Source organism: Macaca mulatta, chromosome 15 (genome assembly GCF_049350105.2).
Source record: "Macaca mulatta isolate MMU2019108-1 chromosome 15, T2T-MMU8v2.0, whole genome shotgun sequence".
Lineage (NCBI taxonomy): Eukaryota > Metazoa > Chordata > Mammalia > Primates > Cercopithecidae > Macaca > Macaca mulatta.
The window spans coordinates 80325986-80350535 of NC_133420.1; the positions used below are offsets into that span (position 1 = coordinate 80325986).

Consider the following 24550-nt stretch of genomic DNA (forward strand, 5'->3'; position numbering starts at 1 on the left):
CCTGGAAGCCATCGGGTTTTTGTTCGGAAATCCTCAGCAATTCCTCATCCTTTTGCCTTCTTTTCTTAAATGATTCAGTCAAAACCCATTAGGCAAGGCTAAAGAAGACAATGTTCATAGGGGGATGGGGAGCTGTGGTAGTCCAGGATGGGACACTGAGGCTGAGCAGAGTGAAAAGGGCATCTACACCGGGGGCGCAGTGGTGACCTGAGGAGGGATGTAGAACCTGAGTGAGGTGAGGACAGCATCTGTGTGGGGGTGGGGGGAGCAATGGTAGGAGGCTGTTTATACAGAGAACTTGATCAAATAAGAAAGTATGTTAAGGATAGTGGGTGCCAGAGAATTACAAATATGGAAGAAGAAAAAAGAATAAATCCTGTGGTGTTGGGTAAGAGTTGGACATACAAGGGAGGACTCATGACTCAATGTATAGATAAATATAGAAATGATTGTATTAGTGTGTGTGTGTGTGTGTATGGCAATACATGCACAGATATATGCATTTTTTTTTAACTTCTGGATATTGAGACCAGTGACACATCAGTAGCAATGAACATACTTGATGTTGAGATCTTGGTATCTAAATAGTATTCTCCAGGGCTGGAGCAGGGAAAGTTCAAGATGAACTTAGAATATCTTCTTGTGCCAGAAAGTAATGAAGTTCTTAAAGAATGATATGAACATGTCAAAAGATATGAGTCATCTTAAAGTCACATTGGCTGCATCTGGGAATGTTTTACTTTAAAATGAAAGAAGTTAGCATAGCATAGATTATAGCCTACTGGATAAGACAGGAAGCCACAAGTTCATGCAGGTAAGTTCGATGAGGAATGAGATGTTTGCCACAGTCCCAAGGTGCCTCCTCACAAAAGACATATCAATTCCAAAGGAAAACTTTGGAACTTAACTTCTACAATGGAAAAGGTCAGAAGATAGCACTTTAATCAAGTGACTGGCATTAACATCAGCAGTCGTGGTATAATGGAAATCATAATCATGTGACTGGGTGTGATGAGAAGAGCCCAGCATCACTTCTGATGTTCTTGCCAAAGTCTCATAACCAAGACTCATCTAATCATGTGGAAACATCAGGCACATCCAAACTGAGGGACGTGTTTCAAAATAATAGGCCTATCATCTTCAGAAGTGTTAAGGTCCTAAAAACTGAGGGAAGCCCGAGGAACTATTTCCATTTGAAGAAACAGAAGGGACATGACAACTAAATGCAATGTGTGATTTGGGAAGGGATTCTTTTGCTACTAAAGACATTATTGGGATAACTGAGAAACCTTGAAGGAATATGCACTGGGCGATGAGGTATTATGTCAGCAACTTACTCTCGAATGGATGATGTAGAAAAAGTTCTTTGTATTTCACTTTCAACTCTTTTGTAAAACTGAAGTTATTTCAAAACAAAAGTATATCAAAGAAGAAAAACTCGCATCTCAAACCAAGAAGTAGAACATGTGAAAAGAGAGGAAAAAATCCTGCTCTATCCACTGAGACCTCAGAATTTGGAGGACCGGGAAAGTGATAAACTTGAGCATCCAAGGTGAAATCGCCGATGGCTCAGAAAATGGGGTTGTTCTACAGTTCTTTGAACATGTTCCACGACTTTTGAAAAATTTTCCTCCTTTCTCCAACCAGCTTTTGCTCTGAAAATAAGTGTCTTGTCTATCCATTAAATACTACAGACAACTCAAAGTCTGTAATGCAATAACTTTGTTTTATTTGAATGCTGATTTCTTCTCAAATTAAAAAAAAAATTCCTTCTTGGGCCAGGCACACTGGCTCACATCTGTAATCCCAGCACTTTGGGAGGTGGAGGCAGAGGGATTGCTTGAGGCCAGTAGTTCGAGACCAGCTTGGCCAATATGTTGAATACCTGTGTCTACTAAAAATATAAAAATTAGCCAGGGTTACAATGTTATACCCCAGCTACCCAGGAGGCTGAGGCACAAGAATCACTTGAACCTGGGAGATGGAGGTTGCAGTGAGCTGAGATTGTGCCACTGCACTCTAGCCTGGGCGACAGAGTGAGACTCCATCTCAAAAAAAAAAAAAAAAAAAAATCTTATCATTTGGCAACAACCAGTTTATCATTGCTATGTCAACCATAAAACTAAAAAACTAAAAGTTCTTTAAAATTAAGTTTAGTTAGCCAATTATTATCATTTGAATAAGCAATACTTATATATTAATGAACCAAAAACCATTTCATAATCAAGTTTTGTATAAAAGATGTTTAGATCCTGAAAAAAAAGTTGTAATGATTGCTCAACAAAAAGCATTGTTTTCCTTCACTTTTCCTCCAATTTAACTTTTTATAATATTTTTCTCTTGGCAGTTATACCATTTTTTGCATCATTTCAGTGTGCTTAGCAGAAGCTCTTCGTTAAAATCTCGTGGTCCTATCTCCCTGATATTTGTTTTATGAACTGTCATGAACCAGTTTCTGAACATGCCTTTCAGTGAGAATCTGAGATGCCAGGAAAGTTCATTAATGTAGAGAACAACAGGATTACAAGGAGAAGAATTAAGAGGAGGTCAGTTTTTACTGTGCATGTAAGAATGCCATGGTCATTTTCTTCTGTGCCTAAATTCTTTTTCTGGGCTCAGGAAGCTGGCAGGACATCAGACGCACAGGCTTGTGCTGGTTTCTCTCTCTTGATACCACTTCAAAGAGTCACACATTACACACAATGGTCCCTGCCAGGTTCCAGAGAGGGCGTTGAATGAATTTTTGGTCTTATCTCCTTGGCAACAAAATGTACAGCGAGCTCATTATTTTTGAGCAGGCACTGCCAACAGAGAAATGAAGAATTCCATAATCATAATGGATTTTCACATAAAAAGATTCCTGATAGAATGATGTTTTATGAGCTAAACTGGTCTTTCTACATCCTTTCAGAGATAAAGTATTAAAGGTGAAGGATAAAAGAGTTCGAACTCTTAAACAGATATAGACATGTTACTAGGTTATGTTTCTAGAACAGGAATACAATTATTGTTATCATCATTTTCTCCTTTGGCCTACCCTACTTCTGGCCTGATCTATTTTGTAAGATTTGCTTTGATAGGTTCTCATGGGTAGAGAGCAGCAGATGGTCAACAAAATCCTTTGTAAACTATACAGTTTTTCAAAAAGAGCAAGAATCCTTTTCTATTTTCAGGAATGTTACCTATAACCCTAGCACAGGATGTCCTGGCAAAATGTTTCTCCCAGAATGCTCATGAAAACGGTTACACAAAAACCCCAAGCCCAACTACACCGATGTGTTCCTTACTGGGATTTTATTGGTGCCAAGATATGATTCTGGCTCATTTTCCCTGGCCTTCTTTCTACCAGCAAAGGGAAGTTGTTTTCCAAGCTGTTAGCCTTGTGTTTCTGAGGCTCTGTGGAATGGAAAACCCGATCTGTAAGCTCTGTGATGGTCAAGATATCAGAATTCTTGGCACAGAGTAGAAGTGCAAAAGAATATCTGTGGAAGTGAAGTAGGTTCCCAATCCTAATTCACTTTAGGTTCCCACTCAAAGAGGCATCAGTGGCATGAGTATTTCCAAAGACCTGACCCTGAGACTTACCCTGGAAGGTGGGGAGTGGGAATTCAACCTGATCAAAAATAATTTACAATTGTAACCTTTGTCAATAATTTTACATTCCTTTGCAGAATATTAGATTGCATTTTGAGAACAGATTTAATGATTCCTATGGGTTGACGATAGTCATAATATGGTCCATGTCACTGAACAATTGTTTGAGAGTTGACTGACACTTTCCATGTTCTTCCCCCCTCCCAAGTTTCCAAGAGTCAGAGATTTATTAATTTCTAGAGCCCCGCTATTCACTCTCTTTCTTTCATTTTCTCTAGCTTTTTCTCTCTGCCCTCTCTCCTCCCTCCTTTGTACCTTGCCTCTGCTATTGACATCTCTGGCATCCATTCTATTCATCTATTCTTGAATAGTCAAGAAATAAACTTGATTCAGAGTTTAAAAGATACCCAGAGGAAATGCTATGAAAAGTCTTCCTCACACCCATCTCCCTCAACTACCTGGTTCCTCTTCTCACAGGCAATCAGTGTTCCAAGTTTCTTGTGTATCTGTAAGGTACACTTTTCAAATTAAGAAAATCATATACAAACTGGTACCCCAAAGAAAAGCATGCCTTTCTCTTTTTCTCCTTTCAAGAACAAAGTACAATCAAATTAGCTGTTTTTTTCAGGGAACCTACGGTTATACTGATAATATCAATGCCAATACCACTGGGCAATAAGGAGAGGAAGTTAAGGGTTGTGTGTGTGTGTGTGTGTTAGGGATGATTTCAAAACTCTTGTCTAGAAGACAAAAAGGTAGAAGTTGCATAGTAATTCTATTGCTTTGTGAAAGGAAAAACTGTAGCTAATTATAACAGATGAGAGTCACTTTATTTCCACAATATTAGCTGACTCAACTTTTCCAAAAACATAGCAGGATGTAGCACATGAAAAGGTGAAAGATTACAATCCCACACCCCCCACCAACAGTGGTAGACAAGATCTTGGAGACAAATCCTGCATGAATTTTGATTCTATTATAATCAACTATTTGCATGTGCGCGTGCGTGCGTGCGCACATGCATGCACACGCGCGCACACACACACACACAGTGAATACAAGTGTCTAGACTCCACAGGCTAAGTACTGGACTTAGAACAGGAACTTATCTCTTTGCTTGGTGTTCCTCCCTCTCATGTGAAATTGCTTTTGCAAAAATTATAACAGTGAGAAAATTAAGACAGTGATAGAGATCTGATCTAACCAATCCGTATCTTGCCTTTAGCCTCCAAACTGCCATTAATCAGTCTTGGGCTTGGGCCAAGATAACTTTGGGAGACATGTAGTTTATAGTTTAAATGATAATAGCCCTTCCTGAATCTAAACTGCCTTTGTAAAGTTAATGAAAGACCACAAGGTTAGGAGGATGAGAGGAGCCTGAATTCTTCTAAGGTGAAGATGTAAATGATTACCAGCATTTCTGATGATCGATGACTCCACCTGGGCCTGTTAACTGGTCCTGTGGCCCCACCCAGAAGTGGACTGAGCATGCACAAGAACCATTTCCCACAACCCTATGATTGCATCCCTAATCAATCAGCTGTACCCATTCCCTAACCCACCAAACTATCCTTGAAAAACCCTAGCCTCCAAATTTTGGGGGAACTGATTTGAGTACTAAAATGCTGGTCTCCCATTCAGCTAGCTGTGTGTGAATTAAACTCTTCCTCTATTGCAATTCCCCTGTCTTGATAAATTGGCTCTACCTGGGCAGCAGGCACAAAGAACCTGTTGGACAGTCACACATGGTGAGATGTCTAATTCCCACCTATGTTCCTGTCTTGGCCTGTCTAATCCCAGTCTGTTGTTTAGGTCCCATTTCCCCATGAGGTCTACTCAGATGCCATGAGGTCATTGCATTTTATGAACAGCACTCTCCAGGATAGCCAGCATCTCCCAAACCCCCAGGCTCCTTAAAGAAACAATACCATCTATATTTCAGTGTGTAGCAAAGAACAAGCAAGGAAACTGCTCCTGGCTAGAAAGGCAGGCTTCACAAGTGGTCCAGAATCTTCCCTGAATGTCTGCCTTCTCCATGGGGTCCCAGAAATCCTACCTTAGCAGCCATCTTTGCTTCTAGCCCTAGAAATAAGGCAACAACGAGGTTTTATAGAGTACTTGACAGTTTACAAACTGTTTTTATATATTTAATCTAATTTGATGCTCAAATCAGTCCCGAGGGGCAGTTTATCAACCCACTGTACTGTTGAAGAAAGGCAGGCTCATTAAGATTATGTGGTTTGATCATAGTTCAACTCTGATTCCAAAGTTCATTCTCTTTTCATTAGTTTTGGTTCATTAGTAGGCAAAAGTCCTTTCCTTTCTCTTGTTTAATTTATCTGAGATAGGCTAATATTATCAAAGGGAACTTAACTAAAAAGTTAAATTAACTAACAAATACAGAAAGGAAATAAGAACTGCATAAAATGAATGTTAATGAAAAGATAGGTTTACTGGGGCCTGAATCCTCCTCCTTTATTCCTACTTCCAGGACCTGGCTTCTGAGGGCATTCTTAACTTTCTTGATTTTTCCACTTCAAGTGGCCAGGGGCAAGATCAAGTACTACCAAAATAAGAATGACTAATGTTAACTGAGCATTTACTATGTGGGAAGGCACCATTCTAAGTGCTTTACATATACTGCCTCATTTTTTTCCTTTCATAAACCCTGGAGGTATATGCAGTTATTACCTCTATTTTAACAATCAAACGCAGAGAGTACTTCCATAATTTGCTCAAGGTCATGCAACTATTAGCAAGTGGCAGAGCCAGGCATTCTGGCTCCGGAGCCTGCTCCCAACTACAGTGCTATGCAAGCTCTAAGGTGCATGTAAAGGACCCCAATAGAGAGCACAGGGTTAGATGGATGTGTTGGAGTAGGTAGTTAGGCAGACATGAGCAAGGCAGAAGAGGGCACCCTTTCAGGAATGTCAGGCAACCATTTAGGTGATGGTCAGGCAGTTGTTAAACCGTCTCTCTAAAATAATAATTGGTTGCATCCAGTGCTAGGGAAAGGCAGTCTCCTAGTAGAAAACACCTGAAGCTGGTGATCAGCAGCTTCCTGATAAGAATTTGGGAGCTGGGTCAGCTCAAGCATGTACACTAAGAGGCAAAATGGTGGAGTTTAACTGGTACATGACCTTCCTCTAGGAACGTTTGACTGATAAGGGAAAAACGCCCCAAGGGAGCACGCCCACAACTTCAGTAAACACACTGTACACGCGGCCCCTCCCACGTGCTGACAGGCCACTGCTCATGCCGGCAGCCCACCCCAACGGAAGAATCAGAAGAGAAGGGACACAAACCCTGGGATCATTCTAATGCATAAAACCCCAAGCCAACCCTGAACAGAGCACTTGGATCGCTCAAGTTGCCGGCTTGGCCCTCTTCCACATGTACTTTATTTCCTTTTGTTCCTGCTCTGAAAATTTTTAAGAAACTTTCACTTCTGCTCTAAAGTTTGCCTCAGTCTCTGACTCTGCCTTATGCTCCTGGAGTGAATTCATTCCTCCAAGGAGGCAAGAATTGAGTTGCTGCCGACCTGTATGGATTTGCCACTGCTAACAGCTAGATGGAAACAGAATTGCCAGGGGAGCACTACAACCTTCCTCCTCTATCATAAATTCATAGAGCAGGTATTCAGCACTCTCTTTATTCCCCTTTCTCACCTGCTGATACTGCTTTCTCACCATGGCTTCTGTGTTGATCTTTTCTAACTAGATATGAAGTCCCTTGATGTCAGGGGCCACATCTCTGCTCCCATCCAGAGCTTGGCATAGAATGAACCCTCCCATATGGTACCTGTCTCCTGAATGATTTTTTGGTCAGTAATTTACACTGTCAATGGCAATCAAGTTGTGATCCTATAATTTATGGAAGAACTTGTGGTAGAGCACAGTGAGAAAGAGAATGAACTTAGATTTTCAACAAGGAAGAGAACAGGTGAAAAAATGAACAATTATTAGCATCTACTTTGTAACCAGCACTAAACTGGGCACATTGCATATAGCATCTCATTTAACCTTTACTATAATTAGTTCCGTGAGCTTGGTGGGCAGATACTCTTTCCTTTTTCTTGCTTAATTTACCTGAGATTGGCTGGTTTTGTCAAAGGGAACTCAACTAAAAGGTAAGTTAAATTAATTAGCAAATACAGAAAGGAAGTAAGAACAGCATATAATAAGTAAGTTAATAAAACGGTAAGTTGACTGAGGCTAGAATTTACTTTCTTTATTTCTGCTTCCAGGATCTGGTCCCTAAGGGAAATCTTGACTTTCCCGATCTCTCTATTTCAAGAAGGGGGCAGGGCCAAGAACATTTATTTATAAATAAGGAGTCAGATGCTGAGGATTTGGAAAAAGCTTTTCTGACTGAGGTGCCCTGTCTTCTCTATCCTACAAAGTTGGCTTGGAACCAAGGCAGGAGGGTCTGCCTCTGCCTTCACAGATCACATCAAGGCCCTAGGCCATCATCCTGCCCTCTCTTCTATAGCCGGCCTCTGGGCTCTGATAGTGCTGTAAAACTGCCATTATAGCACCACCAAACACAAGGGGGCACAGAGCAAGAGTGGATATTCTCAACGGCCATTTCAGGGCTGAGGAAGGATTTATTTGGGAAAGAGTAGAGTTCCTTGTTTTCCCACTGATGGACTTTCAATACCTGTCTATTTCAGGAACATGAAACTCATTCACATCATTCCTGTTGGACAAGGTAGGGAGGGCACATGGGTCTGGGAATTGTGTCCTGCTGCCAGGAAAGGGCAGGAGCAAGTGTGAGTGCATTTTCTCAACGTCCTCATTTCCTATCTAGAGTCTTTAAATAAGCCCATGCCTGGTGCTCACGATGGCTCAGAACAGTGGCGAGGCAGTGAGATTTACTGCCTTGCTTTCCACGTCCAACTATTTTAAGTGTCACTTATGCTCTGGTGTCTTTTTATATTTATGGATGTGCACTTCAGTCCAAAAAACTGCTGTATTCCTTCCTGTGGCTTCCCCGTAAATGCGCTCTGAAATGCCGATTTAGTTTTACACTGTATGTGCTATAGAGCTTTCTGCAGTCCCTATGGGGGCTCTATACTACACTTTGGATTTTATTTAAAAAAATACAAAAGTATATAAACAAGAGCCATAAATAACCAGAAAATATTGACCTTTCTTCTTAATAGCAAAGCATATTCTCTTTGTGGGCAAAGCTTTAGGAAATCAGAAGCATTTTCCTTGTGACATAAAACCTCAGCCTTCCAGTATAAATGAGGAAACAGATGCTGACTTGTGTCTCTTTGACATGAGTCCTTCCCTTTCCCTCTGTCTTCCTTTCCCACTCCTTAAGGGGGCCAGTCCTCCCCTTCCCGGCATCCCTCTCCTTCCTTGGCATCACCTTCCTTGCCACCTGTTGGGTGGGTCCCCAGTGTGGATTAATTTTTACCTAACCTTTGACCGTCAGAACTTGCTGTTCCCACAACTAAGAGAGGAAGTAGTGATGGCCTTAGTCTTCCAAACAATTATATAAAAAATGGCTTCCCAACAGATGTGGCCCAGGGCATTCACTAACTGTCATTGTGTGCATTACCACATAATTGGATCCAGGAAGTACCCGATCCAGGCTGTACAAGAAAAATCCAGGCTGTAGGAAATGTGCAGGGTGGGGTGAAGGGTGGAGGTATGTGGGACAGATGATAAAGCTACAATTAGAATAGAAATGAGAGATGAAAACAACTCAAGAGGCCTTCCAAGTCAAGACCCTGCTACCTAGTCCTGTTTGAAATTACTTAAAAATACTTATGCAGCCTCTTCTATTCCTAGGACCTAGATCTAGCTGGGAGACATGACAGAAATAAGAAATATTTCCAATAATATAAAGTGGGGTAGGCTAAGTATCACATTGGTGACTTAGAGCTGAGGTTGATGAGAAAGGCAGACTCGTTGAGGTTATGTGGTTTGACCATAGTTCAGCTCTGATTTCAAAGTTCATGCTGTTTTCATTAGTTTTGATTCATTAGTTGGCAAACTCCCTTTCCTTTTTCTTGCTTCATTTATCTGAGATAGGCTGATATTATCAAAGGGAATGACCCGAGTGCAAAATCCAGTGCTGTTTCTGTAAATAAAGTTTTATTAGAACACAGACATACCCATTCCTTTACTTACTGTCTATGGCTGCTTTCACTCTACAACTGCAGAGTTGAATACCTGCAACAGGGACTTTATAGCCAACAATGCCTAAACTATTTCCTATCTGGCACTTTACAGAAAATGTTTGCCCAACCCTGGTCTAGGGTGGGTGCTTTAGGAAGTCAGCAGAGAGTGATCATTCCTGGCTGGGGTGCTCCAAGAGGCTGCATGGAGGGCTTGATCTGTGCCTTGAAAATCTTTAGGATTTAGATAGATATGGTGGGGTGGGGGAGGGTATTTCAGGCATGGAAGTTACATGAGGCTCAAGGCCATGGCAAGTGTGAGGGAGAGGTTTGACTGGAACGAAGGAATTACCTGAGAGAGAAATAGGATGGAAGGATGGATGTAAAGGCTAGGTCTGAATAGCAAAGAGCCTTGAATGTCAGATTAAAATATTCTAAATGATTAAGCACACCATATTCCCATGCCAATTTCTATTATACATGGGCTGTACAAGATGGAGAAGTAACTTTTAAAATCTACTCTATCCCTGAGAATCATTTTTAAAAAGTTCTGATGCCTTGTCCCACCCTGAGATCTTGAATTAATTGGTCTCTGTTGGAATTTTTTTTCTAAACTTCCCAACTGACTCTATTGTGCAATTGGGACCCCCTCTTACTAGATGAAGGAAATGGCCAGGCACGTGCCTGCAGAAGCTCAGGGCCAGGCAGACAGAGCAGGTGCCCAGCACATGTGAGCCAAATTAAATCAGCAATATTGGTTTGTACCAGAGCCAGCCTGATAAGCCTCTGTTTTACTAGAGTCAGCTCTGTAGCATTCAGTTGGCCACATGGTTTCCAATAAAATAAATCAATTCTGCCTGACCTTGTCTAATGCTGGAAAAGCCCATGATGCTCAATGCAATATTGCATCTGTTTATAAATGTGGGCATTTATAGATTTTTCTCTCACTGTTGCTTTAACATGACCATTTACAAGGCCTTACACAACTTGCCCTCTGCCTAGTTGCCCCTCTGATCTTCTCTCCTTCTGTGTACTCCCTCTGTTACCCCACTGTGGCCACACTGGCCTTTTTGTTGTTCCTGGAACACACTAGGCATGCATGTTTCATGCAGGCGGAACTCTGCACTGACTCTTCCTGTGCCTGGGATGCTCTTCTCCTCTCTTCTCTCTCCAGACATGTGAAGGCTCAAGAGCACACATTCACGTCTTTGCTCAAGAACTGCTTTCTCAGTGAGCCCTCTCTGGCCTGTTTAATTTTAAATAGGAACCTCCTTCCCACATAGGCACCACCTCTCCCTCTTATCCTGCTTTATTTTTCTTTACAGCACTTATTACCTTCTACCATATGATGCCATTTGCTTCTTTATACATTTATTTTCTATTTCTCCTACTATAACATCAGTTCTAAGAGAGGAGGGACTTTTGTCCGTTTTGTCTCTGCTGCCTTTGATGGTGCTGAATTGTATCAGTGCATGGAATACTTTGCCTCATCCCTTGAGGCTGAGCTTGAGCAGTTCCTCTGTTAAATGCCCCCTATCCCCACCCCAATTCCCCTTTCACCAAAGAAAGCAGTCTCCCCTCCTGTTCCTTTTGATTTCCTGTGCAACCTATAGAGCTTTTCTTACAATGATGATCAACTTTTCTGTCTGTCCTAACGCTTCTGAGCTGTTCAAAAACTGGGAGAAAGGCTCAGTACCTAGCATTTAACAAAGCCTGAGCAGGAAGATGTAAAGGAAATGAGCAGGACTTAGCAAACAGAAGGTTTGGGGTATTCTCCTCCTTATAACTACACGTTCTGCATTGCACACCTATGTAGCTCTCAATTTATTCTAACATCCTGGATTGAGTGATCTGGGATGTTAGATCTGTCATGTACCACTAGGAGGTACATGAGAGTTTCAGTGAGAAAAACTCCCAAAATTTGATATCTTTGAGACTCTGTTCATTCTATGGCTGATGTTTCCCTTCTCATGTTAATCTATTTACCAAGTCCTATTGAAGTTACCTCTTACAGATCCCTGAATTCATCTACTTCTGTCCATTTTTTCTACCTCTGTACTTTATGCCACAGTAATCTATGGCTACCTGGAACACTGCAACAATTTCCTAAACAGGGGACTCTATCTATCCTCTTTCCCTAAAAAACCATCCTCTACACACCAGTCAGAATAAGCTTTTAAAAACACAAATCACACAATCTCTCTCTCTTGTTTTTCAGCCGTTTGAGACTTCCCATTGTACTTAGGGCAAAGTGTAAACGTCTTACTATGGCTTACAGAGTGCCAGCAATTTGCTCCACCTCCCTCTTCAGCCTTGTCTCAGGCCACTCCCCCTTACCTCTGACCAGGAAGGTTCTTGAAAGGTTTTCTATTTTCATTCTTTATAACCTCTGCCGGTTCCTCTGTCTGAAGCGCACATCCCCTCTCTTCACCTGGGTAACCTCTATCCAGTCTTCCAGTCTTGCTCAAACATTGGTTTCTCAAAGCAACTTTGGCCAAGCTGAGACCTGAAAAGCCCCCAGCTCTTCCCGCTTCCATCATGCTCTTCTTACTTGAACTACTTTCCCATCAGACTCTAAGTGCCCCCACTGGAATCACACTGCACAGGACTAGGAACATTGATTTGTTTGGCTTATTACTGTGTCCTCAGTACCTAGAACAGTGCCTGGTATAGTAAATAGATGCTCAATACTGTTTTTTGAATAAATGAATGCAGACTAGGTTTGTATTTATCTTATTTACCGTGTGTCCTTAGCTCACAGTACAGTGTTTGGCAGAGAGTAGTCACTTGGTAAATACTTCTTGAACAAGTAAATGGGTCCATTTACTTTCAGACAGTGCTTTCCTAGGCCCTTTATCACCAATTTCAACTTTGGATATTAATATTCATTCAACTGCTTTCTCATATACCCTCCTACTTTGAGAGGGTTACATGTGAACACTGTGAGTTCTGCCTTTAGACTCCAGACCTGGGTCCTGTATTCCAACCATAGTTTTCATACCAGCGTGATATTATTTGTAGGAGTGTCCTAGTCTTAACCTCAGTATTGGAGAAAGAAGTAATTCCTTCAACTTTTTGCATGAGATTTAGGGTCAATAAGAGCCTTGCCGCTCTTAGCAGGGATGTCTGAACTGCATCTCATGCCAGCTGGGTTCTGCAATTCTCAGCAGAGGAATAAGCAGAGGAAAAAATGCGTAAGTTGTCTGTCTTGGGTGGTCAGAACAACACTGCCCAACTGCAATGTGTTGGCTGTGGCCTCACAGCCAGGCTTTGCAGGGCTGGAAGGGCTCTAAGAAGTGGAGCTGCCACCTGTGCAGGCTCTGCCTGTGATGGGCCTGCCGCCCTGGTGAGCATGTTGGTGCTACTGTTGTGTTGGCTGTGCCCCCTCGAGCTTCCCACCACGGAGAAGGGCCAGTCACAGTGAATTCTTTCATGGAAAGGCTTCTTTCTGTATACTCAGGTTGGAATGACTGACCAAATCTCCCTCCTCTTGGTACATCACAAGGCATGAGAAAAGGCTGGTGCTGTTTGCTCTCTGTGGGGCTGACATGAGCCTCCAGTGGAGATTTGTGAGGAGTTCCTCTGAAGGAGGCATGGGAGCTTGCTCACTAAGGAGAGTGTGTTGCTAAAAAGAGGGGGCGGGCCAAATGTATGCTGAAAGATACTTGAACAGCACCTAAATAAGATGTTGGAAAAAGGCACTGCTTTTATTAAGTCACATGTAATTACATATATATATATATATATATATTTTTTTTTTTTAAGAGACAGGATCTCACTTGTTGCCGAGGCTGGAGTGCAGCAGTGTGATTATAGCTCACTTGCAGCCTCCACCTCCTGGGCTTACGTGATCCTCCCACCTCAGCCTCCCAAGTAGTTAGGACTACACCTCAGCCTCCCAAGTAGCTAGAACTACAGGCCTGCAACACTATGCCTAGTTAAATTTTAAAAAAAATTTTTGTAGAGATAAGGTCTTGCTGTGTTGCCCAGGCTGGTCTTAAACTCCTGACCTCAAGCAATCCTCCCATGTCAGCCTCCCAAAACATTGGGATTACAGGTGTGAATCACCATGCCCAGCCTGGTTGCCTTTTTTTTTTTTTTTTCAAACTGGAGCCACCTGAGGCTATGTAATTCTGAGGAAACTCCAGGCTCTTTAGAGCTTTTCTCTCTTTCCCTACCTTCCTGAGGACAATTTCTACTCCTCTAGGTTTTTTTTTTTTTTTTTTTTTTTTGGTGTCTCTCTGTGTGTGTGTGTGTAATATGGTTTGGCTGTGTCCCCACCCAAATCTCATTTGAATTATACCTCCTGCAATTCCCATGTGTCATGGGAGAAATCTGCTGGGAGGTGACTGAATCATGGGGGCAGGTCTTTCCCATGCTATTCTCGTGATAATGAATTGGTCTCATGAGATCTGATGGTTTTAAACATAACAGTTTTCCCTGCATAAGCTCTCTCTTTGCCTGCCGCCATCCATGTAAGACGTGACTTGCTCCTCCTTGCCTTCTGCCATGATTGTGAGGCCTCCCCAGCCATGTGGAACTGTAAGTCCATTAAACCTCTTCTTCTTCCCAGTCTTGGGAAGAAAACGGCAGCATGAAAACAGGCTAATACAGTGCATCTTTTAGGGTCTTTGACCTTATGGAGAAAGCCTAAGCCAGTGACAGGATGAAGGACACGGTGATACGGTGGGAAGGATATGATCCTCAGAAACAGGGAATATGTCAAGACCCCCATAAGACCTTGGTGTCCTTTCCAATAATAAGGTAGAGGGACCAGATCAGGGGTTGGCAAACATTTTCTGTAAAGGGACAGATAGGAAATAATTTAGGTTTTTGGGCTGTGCAGTGCCTGTCACACGTACTCAACTTTGCTGTTGTAATACGAAAGCAGCCACAGACAACAACTGGGTAAATGAATGGGTGTGGCTGTGTTACAGTAAAACTGTATTTACAAAAACAAGTGGTTTTTGTAAATCTGCAGAGGATCTCCTTGAGTATGCAGCAGAATGCACATTGGTGGCGTGTGTGTGAAGTCGGGGAAGAACCACTTAAAAGAATTAGAAGTACCAGTGTCTGAGGCTCACACAGGGTAGGGAACACTATCTGTTTCCACAAGCCAGACCTTGTGATTTATAGGGCATTAAGTAGAATGTGGTATAAGAGACAAACATATCAATGAAATAGAATAGAGAATCTAGAAATATACCCACATATATAAGAACAATTGATTTTCCAGAAGGATGCAAAGGCAACTCAGTGGAGAAAGGACAGTATTTTCAGCCAATTGTAGTGGATAAGTTGGATGTCCATATGTATAAAAACAAACTTCAATATATAGCTCATGTCATATACAAAACTAACTAAAAATAAGTCATATACCTAACTTAAAAGTTAGAATTATGAAACTTCTAGAAGAAAATATGAGGACATCTTTGAGACAGGAGTAGGCAAAGATTTTTTAAATACAATACTAGAAGAATGAGCCCTAAAAGAATAGATGGAAAGTCTTAGCCAGAGCCATTAGGTAAGAGAAAGAAATAAAAGGCATCCAAATAAGAAAACAAATCAAACTATCTCTCTTCACTGACTATATGACTATACATCTAGAAAACCCTAAAGACTGCCAAAAGGCTCCTGGAATTGATAAATGACTTCAGTAAAGTTTCAGGATATAAAATCAATGAACAAATTTGGCCGGGCGCGGTGGCTCAAGCCTGTAATCCCAGCACTTTGGGAGGCTGAGACGGGTGGATCACGAGGTCAGGAGATCGAGACCATCCTGGCTAACACGGTGAAACCCCGTCTCTACTAAAAAATACAAAAAGCTAGCCGGGCGTGGTGGCGGCGCCTGTAGTCCCAGCTACTCGGGAGGCTGAGGCAGGAGAATGGCGGGAACCTGGGAGGCGGAGCTTGCAGTGAGCTGAGATCCGGCCACCACACTCCAGCCTGGGCGGCAGAGCAAGACTCCGTCTCAAAAAAAAAAAAAAATAAAAAAAATAAAAATAAAATCAATGAACAATATCCGTAACATTTCTATATACCAATGACCTTCAAGCTGAGGGCCCAGTCAAGAATGCAAGGCCATTTACAATAGCAACACAAAAATACACAAAAATAAAATATCTAGGAATACATCTGACCAAGAAGGTTAAAGATCTCCACAAGGAGAACTATAAAACACAATGCTAAAAGAAATCATAGATGACCTCCATAAATGGAAAAGCATTCCGTGCTTATGGATTAGAAGAATCAATATCATTAATATGGCCATACTGCCCAAGGCAATCTACAGATTTAATGCTATTATTATCAAACTATCAACATCATATTTCACAGAATTAGAAAAAACTATTCTAAAATTAATATGCAACGAAAAAAGAGCCTGAATAGCCAAAGTAATCCTAAATAGAAAGAACAAAGATGGAGGCAACATGCTACTTGACTTCAAATTATACTACAGGGCTTCAGTAACCAAAATAGTTTTCAAAACTAATTGAAACCAAACAAAAAATTGACAAGTTGGACCTAATCAAACTAAAGAGCTTCTGCACAGCAAAAGCAATTACCAACAGAGTAAACAGACGACCTACAGAATGGGAGAAAATATTCAAAAACTATGTATCCAATAGAGGTCTAATATTCAGAATCCATAAGGAACTTAAATTGAGCAGGCAAAAAAGAAGTAACCCCATTAAAAATGGGCAAAAGACAGGAACAGACATTTCTCAAAAGAAGACAATGAGATACCATTTCAGACCAGTCAAAATGGCTACGATTAAAGCATCAAAAAACAACAGATGATGGTGATGCTGCAGAGAAAAGGAAATGCTTTTATACTGATGGTGGAACTGTAAATTAGTTTAGCCACTGTGGATAGGAGTTTGGATATTTCTCAAAGAACTTAAAACACAACTATCATTCAATCCAGCAGTCCCATTACTGAGTATGTATTCAAAAGAAAATAAATCGTTCTACCAAAAAGACACATGCATTTGTGTGTTCATTGCATCACTATTCACAGACATGGAATCAACCTAGGTGCCCATCCACAGTGGATTGGATAAATAAAATGTGGTACATATATACCATAGGATACTATGCAGCCATAAAGAGAATGAAATCATGTCCTTTGCAGCAACATGGATGCAGCTGAAAGTCATTATCCTAAGCACATTAATGCAGGCACAGAAAACCAAATACCACATGTTCTCACTTAGAAGTGGGAACTAAACATTGGGTACTTATAGACATAAAAATTGCAACAGTAGACCCTGGGGACTACTAATGAGAGAGGAAGGAACAGGGCAAGAGCTGAAAAACTATTGGGTACTATGTTCAGTATCTGGGTGATGGGATCAATCATACCTCAAATCTCAGCATCCTGCAATATACCCACGTAACAAACCTGCACATGTACCTCTTGAAGCTAAAGTAAAAGTTGAAATTATTTTTAAAAATTAAAAAAAGAATAAGTTGAACCTCATCAAAACTAGTATCTTCTATTCTTTGAAAGACACTGTTAAGAGAATGAAAATACAGCTGCTGACTGGGACAAAGTATTTGGAAATCACATATCTCATTAAAAGACTTGTATTCAAAATATATTAAAACACTGAAAATCTGATATAAGTAAACAACTCAATTTTTAAATAAAGGGCCAAAAAATTGAGCAGACATTTTACCGAAGAAGAAATCAGGATGGCAAATAAGCGCATGAATAGATGTTTGACACTACTAGTTATTAAGGGAATACAAATTAAAACCACAATGAGAAACCACTACACACACAGTAGAATGTCCAAAATGCAGAAGACCAACTACAGTAAGTTTTGGTGAGGACAAGGAGAACTGAGAACTTTCTTACACTGCTGGTGGGAATGTAAAGTAGTACAACTACTTTGGAAAACAGTTTGACTGTTTCTTAAAATGTTAAATATATACCTATGATACGAACAAGTCATTTCACTCCTAGGTGTTCAACCAAGATAAATGAAACCATGTGTGAATACAAAGATGAATATACATGAATTTCACAGCAGATTTGTAATAACTAGAAACTGAAAATAATGATTCCGTCTCCGAACAGGTGAATTATTAAACAAACTGTAGTATATACAATGAAATACTAATTAGCAATAGAAATACCCTATTGATCCATGTTACAATATGGATGAATCTCAAAGTAATTTTTCTGAGTGAAAGAAATCAAATATCACAAAGGCATTATTCCTTTTCTGTAACATTCTATAAAATGCAATCTAGTTTACCCTGACATAAATCAGATCAGTGGTCACCTAGGGTGGGAGCAGTGGTGGTGGGGGTAGGGGTATGAGGGAACAATTACAAAGGGTATGAAGTAACTTTGGGGGCTGATAAATATGCTTATTATATTGATTGTGGTGATGATTTCACAGGTGTATACATATATCAAAACATCATATTTTAAACTTTAAATATGTATTATATATTGAATATCAACTATCAAATTGTCAAATATGGGTCAAATATATAAAGATGTACTTGTATCTTATAAATGAATAATAAAGGAGGTGAAAGATCTCCACAAAGAGAACTGCAAAACACTGCTCAAAGAAATCAGAAATGACACAAACAAATAGAAAAACATTCCATGCTCATCAATAAGAAGAATCAACATTGTTAAAATGGTCATACTGTTTAAAGCAACTTATAGAGTCAATGTTATTCCTATTAAACTATCAATGACATTTTTCACAGAACTAGAAAAAACTGTTTAAAAATTCATATGGAACCCAAAAAAAGCCTGAATAGTCAAAGCAATCCTAAGCAAAAAGAACAAAGCTAGAGGCATCACGCTACCCAACTTCTAAGTATACTGCAGGGCTACGGTAACCAAAAAACATGGTGCTGGTACAAAAACAGACACATAGGCCAATGAAACAGAATAGAGAACCCAGAAATAAGGCCACATACCTACAACCATCTGATCTTTGATAAACCTGACAAAAACAAGAAATAGGGGAAGGATTCTCTATTTAATAAATGGTGCTGGGATAACTGGCTAGCCATATACAGAAGATTAAAACTGAGTCCCTTCCTTACTCCATATACAAAAATTAACTCAAGATGGATTGAAGACTTAAATGTGAAACCCAAAACTATAAAAACCCTAGAAGACAACCTTGGCATTGCCATTCAGGTCATAGGCATGGGCAAAGGTTTCATGTTGAAGACACCAAAAGCAATTGCAACAGAAGCAAAAACTAGCAAACAGGATCTAATCAAAGAGCTTCTGCACAGCAGAAGAAACTATCAGCAGAAGAAACACAGCCTACAGAATGGGAGAAAATTTTTGCAAAGTATACATCTGACAAATGTCTTAACATCCAGCATCTATAAGGAACTTAAATTTACAAAAAACAAACAAACAAAAACCCATTAAAAAGTGGGCAAAGACGTGAACAGACACTTTTCAAAATAAGACATACAGGTGTCCAACAATCATATGAAGAAAAGCTCAACATCACTGATTATTAGAGAAATGCAAATCAAAACCACAATGAGATACCATCTCACACCAGTTAGAATGGCTATTATTAAAAAGTCAAAACACAACAGATGCTGGCAAGGTTGTAGAGAAAATGAAATGCTTATGCACTGTTGCTGGGAGTGTAAATTAGTTCAACCATTGTGGAAGACAGTGTGGCAATTCCTCAAAGACCTAAAGACAGAAATATCATTTAACCCAGCAATCCCATTATTGGGTATCCCAAAGGAATATAAATCATTCTATTATAAAGACACATGCACACATATGTTCACTGCAGCACAATTCACAATGACTAAGACATGAAATCAACCTAAATGTCCATCAATGATAGACTGGATAAAGAAAATGTGGTACATATACACCATGGAATACTGTGCAGCCATAAGAAAGAATGAGATCATGTCCTTTGCAAGGACATGGATACAGATGGAGAGTATTATCCTTAGCAAACTAATGCAGGAACAGAAAACCACGTACCTCATGTTCTCACTTATTAAGTGGGAGCCAAATGAGAGCACAGGGACACATAGAGAGGAACAAACCACACACTGGGGCCTGTCAGAGAGTGGAGGGTGGGATCAGGGAGAGGATCAGGAAAAATAACTAATGGGTACTAGGCTTTATACCTGGGTGATGAAATAATCTGCATAACAAGCCCCCATGACACAGTTTACCTGTGTAACAAACCTGCACATGCACTTCTGAACTTAAAAGGTAAAAAAAAAAAAAAACAAAGAGAAATATCAAAAAACTATCAAAGGACTTGAATAGGCAATTCATAAATGAATATAAATGATAAACATAATAAAAACAAAATTATATATGCATTTATACCATTTTTCATATTGTATTTTATACTATTGTATATTCACCAATTAAAATAGTAAATGTAAAAATTCTTGGTCATATGTAGTCTTGGCAACATTTTGGGGAAATGGGAACTCTCATACAGTGCTGGTGGGCATATAAAATCGGTAAAACTTTGTTGGAGGGCAATTTGACAACATACAACAAAAATCTAAAATATTCAATGCTGTTGATACAACAATTTCACTTCTAGGAATTGATCCTAAGTAAATAGGGGTGCACACAAGGACTTAGAAATAAAAATATTTATATCTATTTTGATATAATAGCAAAATATTGTAAAGAACCTAAAACATTAGAGAATGTGTTGAATAAGATATAGTACCTCCTACCAATGCAGCCATTAAAAATGAAATTGTAGAAGACTATTTGGAGACATGGAAAGCTGTTACATACCATTAAGTGAAAAAAGTTACTATCAATATATAGAGTATATTTCATTTTAGGCAAAAGATATGTATAATATGTATATTAATGTCTATGAAGAAGGTATTTGAATGAATTATCTCTGAGTTAGGTAACTGTAGATAATTTTCATTGTCTTCCTTCTGCTTCTCTCTAATTCATTGTTCTAAAATGAAGATGTATTACTCTCATAATAAAAACTCCAATAAAAGTTACTTTTCAAAAAATATCAGTGCTAATGCCCTATAAATGATACTGTGAGAAATATTAGTTTTAGGTCTTAGTGGCCAAAAAAAATATTTAGCAGAAGTCTGCAAAAAGGTTTTGGTGCTGCAGGGAGGCCTGAAATGCTGCTGCTCTATAATTGGAGCCCTGTGGGGTACTGCTTGGGTCTGGACCACCAAAAAGCGATGGCATGACCACCAGCCTTGCCCTCCAGAGCAATCGGCACAGTTTTGGCCTCCCTGCAAAAAGAATAGTTGCAAACAAGGATAAAAAAATTAGCACCTGTTTTGCCTAGGACAATGGGTCCAGTTAGGTTGCGTCCACTCGGCATGGCCAAGCCTCTACTGGGCATTTCTATGTCTAAGCCATATGGTCAAGAGTGTGAGAGCAACAAGCACTTGCTAGTCTCAAGTTTTCGTTTTTATAGTTATGGAAAAGTGAGGCCCAGGTGGGCCTGTGCATGTGTTGCTGAGGCAACATTCCTTTTGGAGAGTTGTAGCAGTGGCTTGAGGTGACATTAATGCCAGGCTGTTTGATAACTAAAATAGCCAGTTCTGGAATAGTCTCACCTAGTGAGGATCTCAACACTCCAGACTTAATGAAGAAGAATGAGCTCTGATACATGGCTTAAAAAACTCCAACTCTCCCTTCTACCCTTACTGCTGGGAAACATGAAAATCAGGGTCTATGAGTTACTGTTCCTGTGCCACAGAACCATGAAGATCTGTAAGACTGTTACAGCCAGCTGACCTCATACATAGAGGAAACGTGCAGTGGTATCTCACCACTCACTGGCTACAATAGGGCAGGTGAATGGCTTTCATCCTGTATATATCAACTACCACCAGGCTTGGTAAGAACGTTAAAATGAATTCCAAGGCAGTGCCTGGGCTGAGTGAAAAAGAATGTCATGATTGATTAGGGATGTCTTGGCTGTGGGAGGAGTGATTAACAGTATCTTTGCCATGTATTTCCACCTTGGTCTAGAATATCTGTTATCCTCAAAATAGGGCTTTTTAAAAATTACATTTCTCCCACTATCGATGATTCCTAAAGAATATTAGATTAATTCTTCTCATACATTACTTTTAGTATGTCATTCTCCTTTTTAAAAACCCCCTAAAGATTTGTTGCCATTCCCCATGTAGTACACCTACTTCCTTCATTTTATATTCAAGGCCTCCACAATTTGATGTTAATTTCTCAGCAACCCTACACAAAACCTTCTCTCCAGTCTCTCTGGCTTATTTCTCATACCCAGAGCACACACTGTGGTCTGAAAGGGCCACCCTATAGGAGTCAGGGCCTGTCCAGATGGAAGCAACTGGACTAACAGAGCAGGCTGAGGGGGAAGTTCAGGATGGATGGAGGGCATTAGGATTGTTGGGGTGAGGGTCTGAGCCAAATCTGAATGGACAAACTGTGGCTGAGGCTTGTTCATTTTTATGGCCTAGTTTCGATCTTAGTTTAGCTGTCTGTCATCAGTCGTAAAGCAGTGGTGTTTTACAGCTGTTTCTGAACAGACATCTGAAACATATCTCGCACATTTTTCATCTTGGGGCTCATAGAATCTTCCTCACCTTGAGTGCGTATTTCTCTTCCTTTCTGCCTATTTGAATCCCACCTATTCTGCAGTGCTCAGCTCCAAATCATCATAATGAGGCTCTGTCTGTGTCAACCTACTTCTCAGAGTCCTGATACTTGACATCATTGTCTCATTTATCTCCACAATTCCACGTGAATCTCCTAGTCCTATAGCGCTGGCATGACACTGACATTCACCATTCAACTCCATTTGGTTCAGGCAGTTACATTCAGGGACTTTATGAATACTGACTCACTGTCTCATTCAAATGGAGCAGTCTGGATGTGGACTGGGATTTTAAGGTGTCTCTTAACTGCTGGATTTAAATACCAGGCTAAGGTAACAAAGCACCATAAACTAGCAATGGATTGTGGCAACATAAAGTACAATAAATTCTTATTGCCCATGGCTAAAATAAAACAAAATGCTATTCCAAAAGAAGGGAGAATGAAAGTAAAGCTATCATGTAAAAATATGAACAGGTTAAGTTTTCCAGCATGCTAAATGGCACCTGAGTGATCCAAAAGAGTTATTGAAGTTGAAAAGAAACAATTGCTGCACACCCTGCTTGTGACCGGGCTGTGATGAACAGTTATGAGAGCTTCTCACAGTGATGAGTCTAAAATAAAGAAGTTCACAATCCGCATTTCATTTAGAATAAGTTTACTATTTGTAAGCCAGAGGCAATATGCAATTTTGAAACTTCTGTTAATTCTGATCAACATGATACAGAAAAACTCAGTGCCAAACTTGTATAAATCATGGGCAACAGAATAGGGCTACTTGTTACTTTCCCTGTCTTATTTTTACTCAAGTCAAAAACAGAGAAATCAGATTTTTCCATATGCTGATAAGCTATGAAGATTCTTTGCGAGTTTCAGATGAAAACGAAAATTGAAGGTCATCTTTCTGTGCTCTCATCCTAAAGGTAACAGGCCCCTGTGGCCATGTTGATAAGTCATCACAGTATGACTGGGAACTCACTGGCCTCCTGTTCCTTGCTAGATAAAAGAATATAGAAGCTTTACATTTTGAGCCACAGGAATAATTCTAGCTATTATTGTCAACATTTGGGATCACATAGAGTTAATATGAAGATTTTCACCACTTTGTAGGCCTTGGCTCTTTGTTTTATTTTAAAGAGGAGTTTTAGATCTTAGTTTCACAGCACAAGAGAAAGGTACAGAAACTTCTCATATATTCCCTGTCTCTGCACGTGTGTGGGTCTGTTTTTCCCCACTCAGGCCTTTTGAAGGCAGAAGAATTCTTCTCTTCCACCTTGTCCCTCTCCAGAGGTCATGTGTGAAGCTTTTTCTGGCATCTCCATGATTCTGGTGTGGGGGTCCAGGACTTGAATGCCCTCGTACAACTCCTTGCTATCAGAGGGCACTACCCATGTGGGAAATAACTTGGTGAAGGTTTCCAACACTAGATGACAGGGAGGTTGTACTTGGTGAAATTAATTCAGCACTTGCCTTAAGGAGTCTATCTGGGTTGGCTTTAGGCTGTATCTACGGAAAGCTGGTCTAAATAGTATAGTCTTCCTTTGGGAGGGTGCTGATATTTGACTTCCTCCTCGAAAGTTGATTATTGCTCTAGTTTAGGTGGGAGGGGATAATGGAGGAGTACTGGGGAATGGTTAGCAAGAGGAGAGGAGATATAGGAGCTGTTCTTTACTGCTGTAGTTCTCTCAAAGTTTCAAGAGATGGCATCAACCCAAGAGGATTCAGAAAGGAGCCATACTGGAATCTAGACAAGCCATAGAGTCCAGACTAACAACTGCATTCACCTCATATGGAAAGTCAGCCAAGTTTCCACTGGTGAGTCTGGATTCTGTAGGCAATTTAGTGATTTCCTGTTGGCCACCCCCCACTGCTGCCTCCCTCCCACCTGCAAGCAGTCACCCATCCATAAATCCTGTCCAGTCCTGGATTTCTGCCCAATGTTTCCAAGGGTTAGACTCACCAAGGAGAACAGAATTCCCAGGATCCAGGACCAGCTGTGTTCCCAGAGGAGACGTCAGCACTGAAGGAAGGTTCGGTCCAGTGGCTGCGAGCAAGGCCCTGATGTCTTCCAACTGTGTGGGGACTTGAGGGGGATCTGTGAGAAGGCAGAGGGTGGATCAGGCAGGTTAAAGCACAAGGCTGTGTCAAGGGAAGAGGAAGAGGTGGGTATGCATGTATGTGCACATGTGTGCATGTATGTAAGATAGACA

General features: G+C 40.5%; 1 protein-coding gene across 4 annotated transcripts in view; it reads right to left on the reverse strand.

Moving 5' to 3' along the window:
* Positions 1–24550, reverse strand: part of ADAMTSL1 (ADAMTS like 1) — a 956812-nt gene that overhangs the window by 39897 nt on the left and 892365 nt on the right. For all 4 annotated transcript variants that reach the window (XM_077966031.1, XM_077966030.1, XM_028835141.2 and 1 more), the window contains one exon: positions 24301–24435. In XM_077966031.1, the coding sequence (XP_077822157.1) occupies positions 24301–24435 (135 nt within the window). The remainder of the gene's footprint in view (positions 1–24300; positions 24436–24550) is intronic.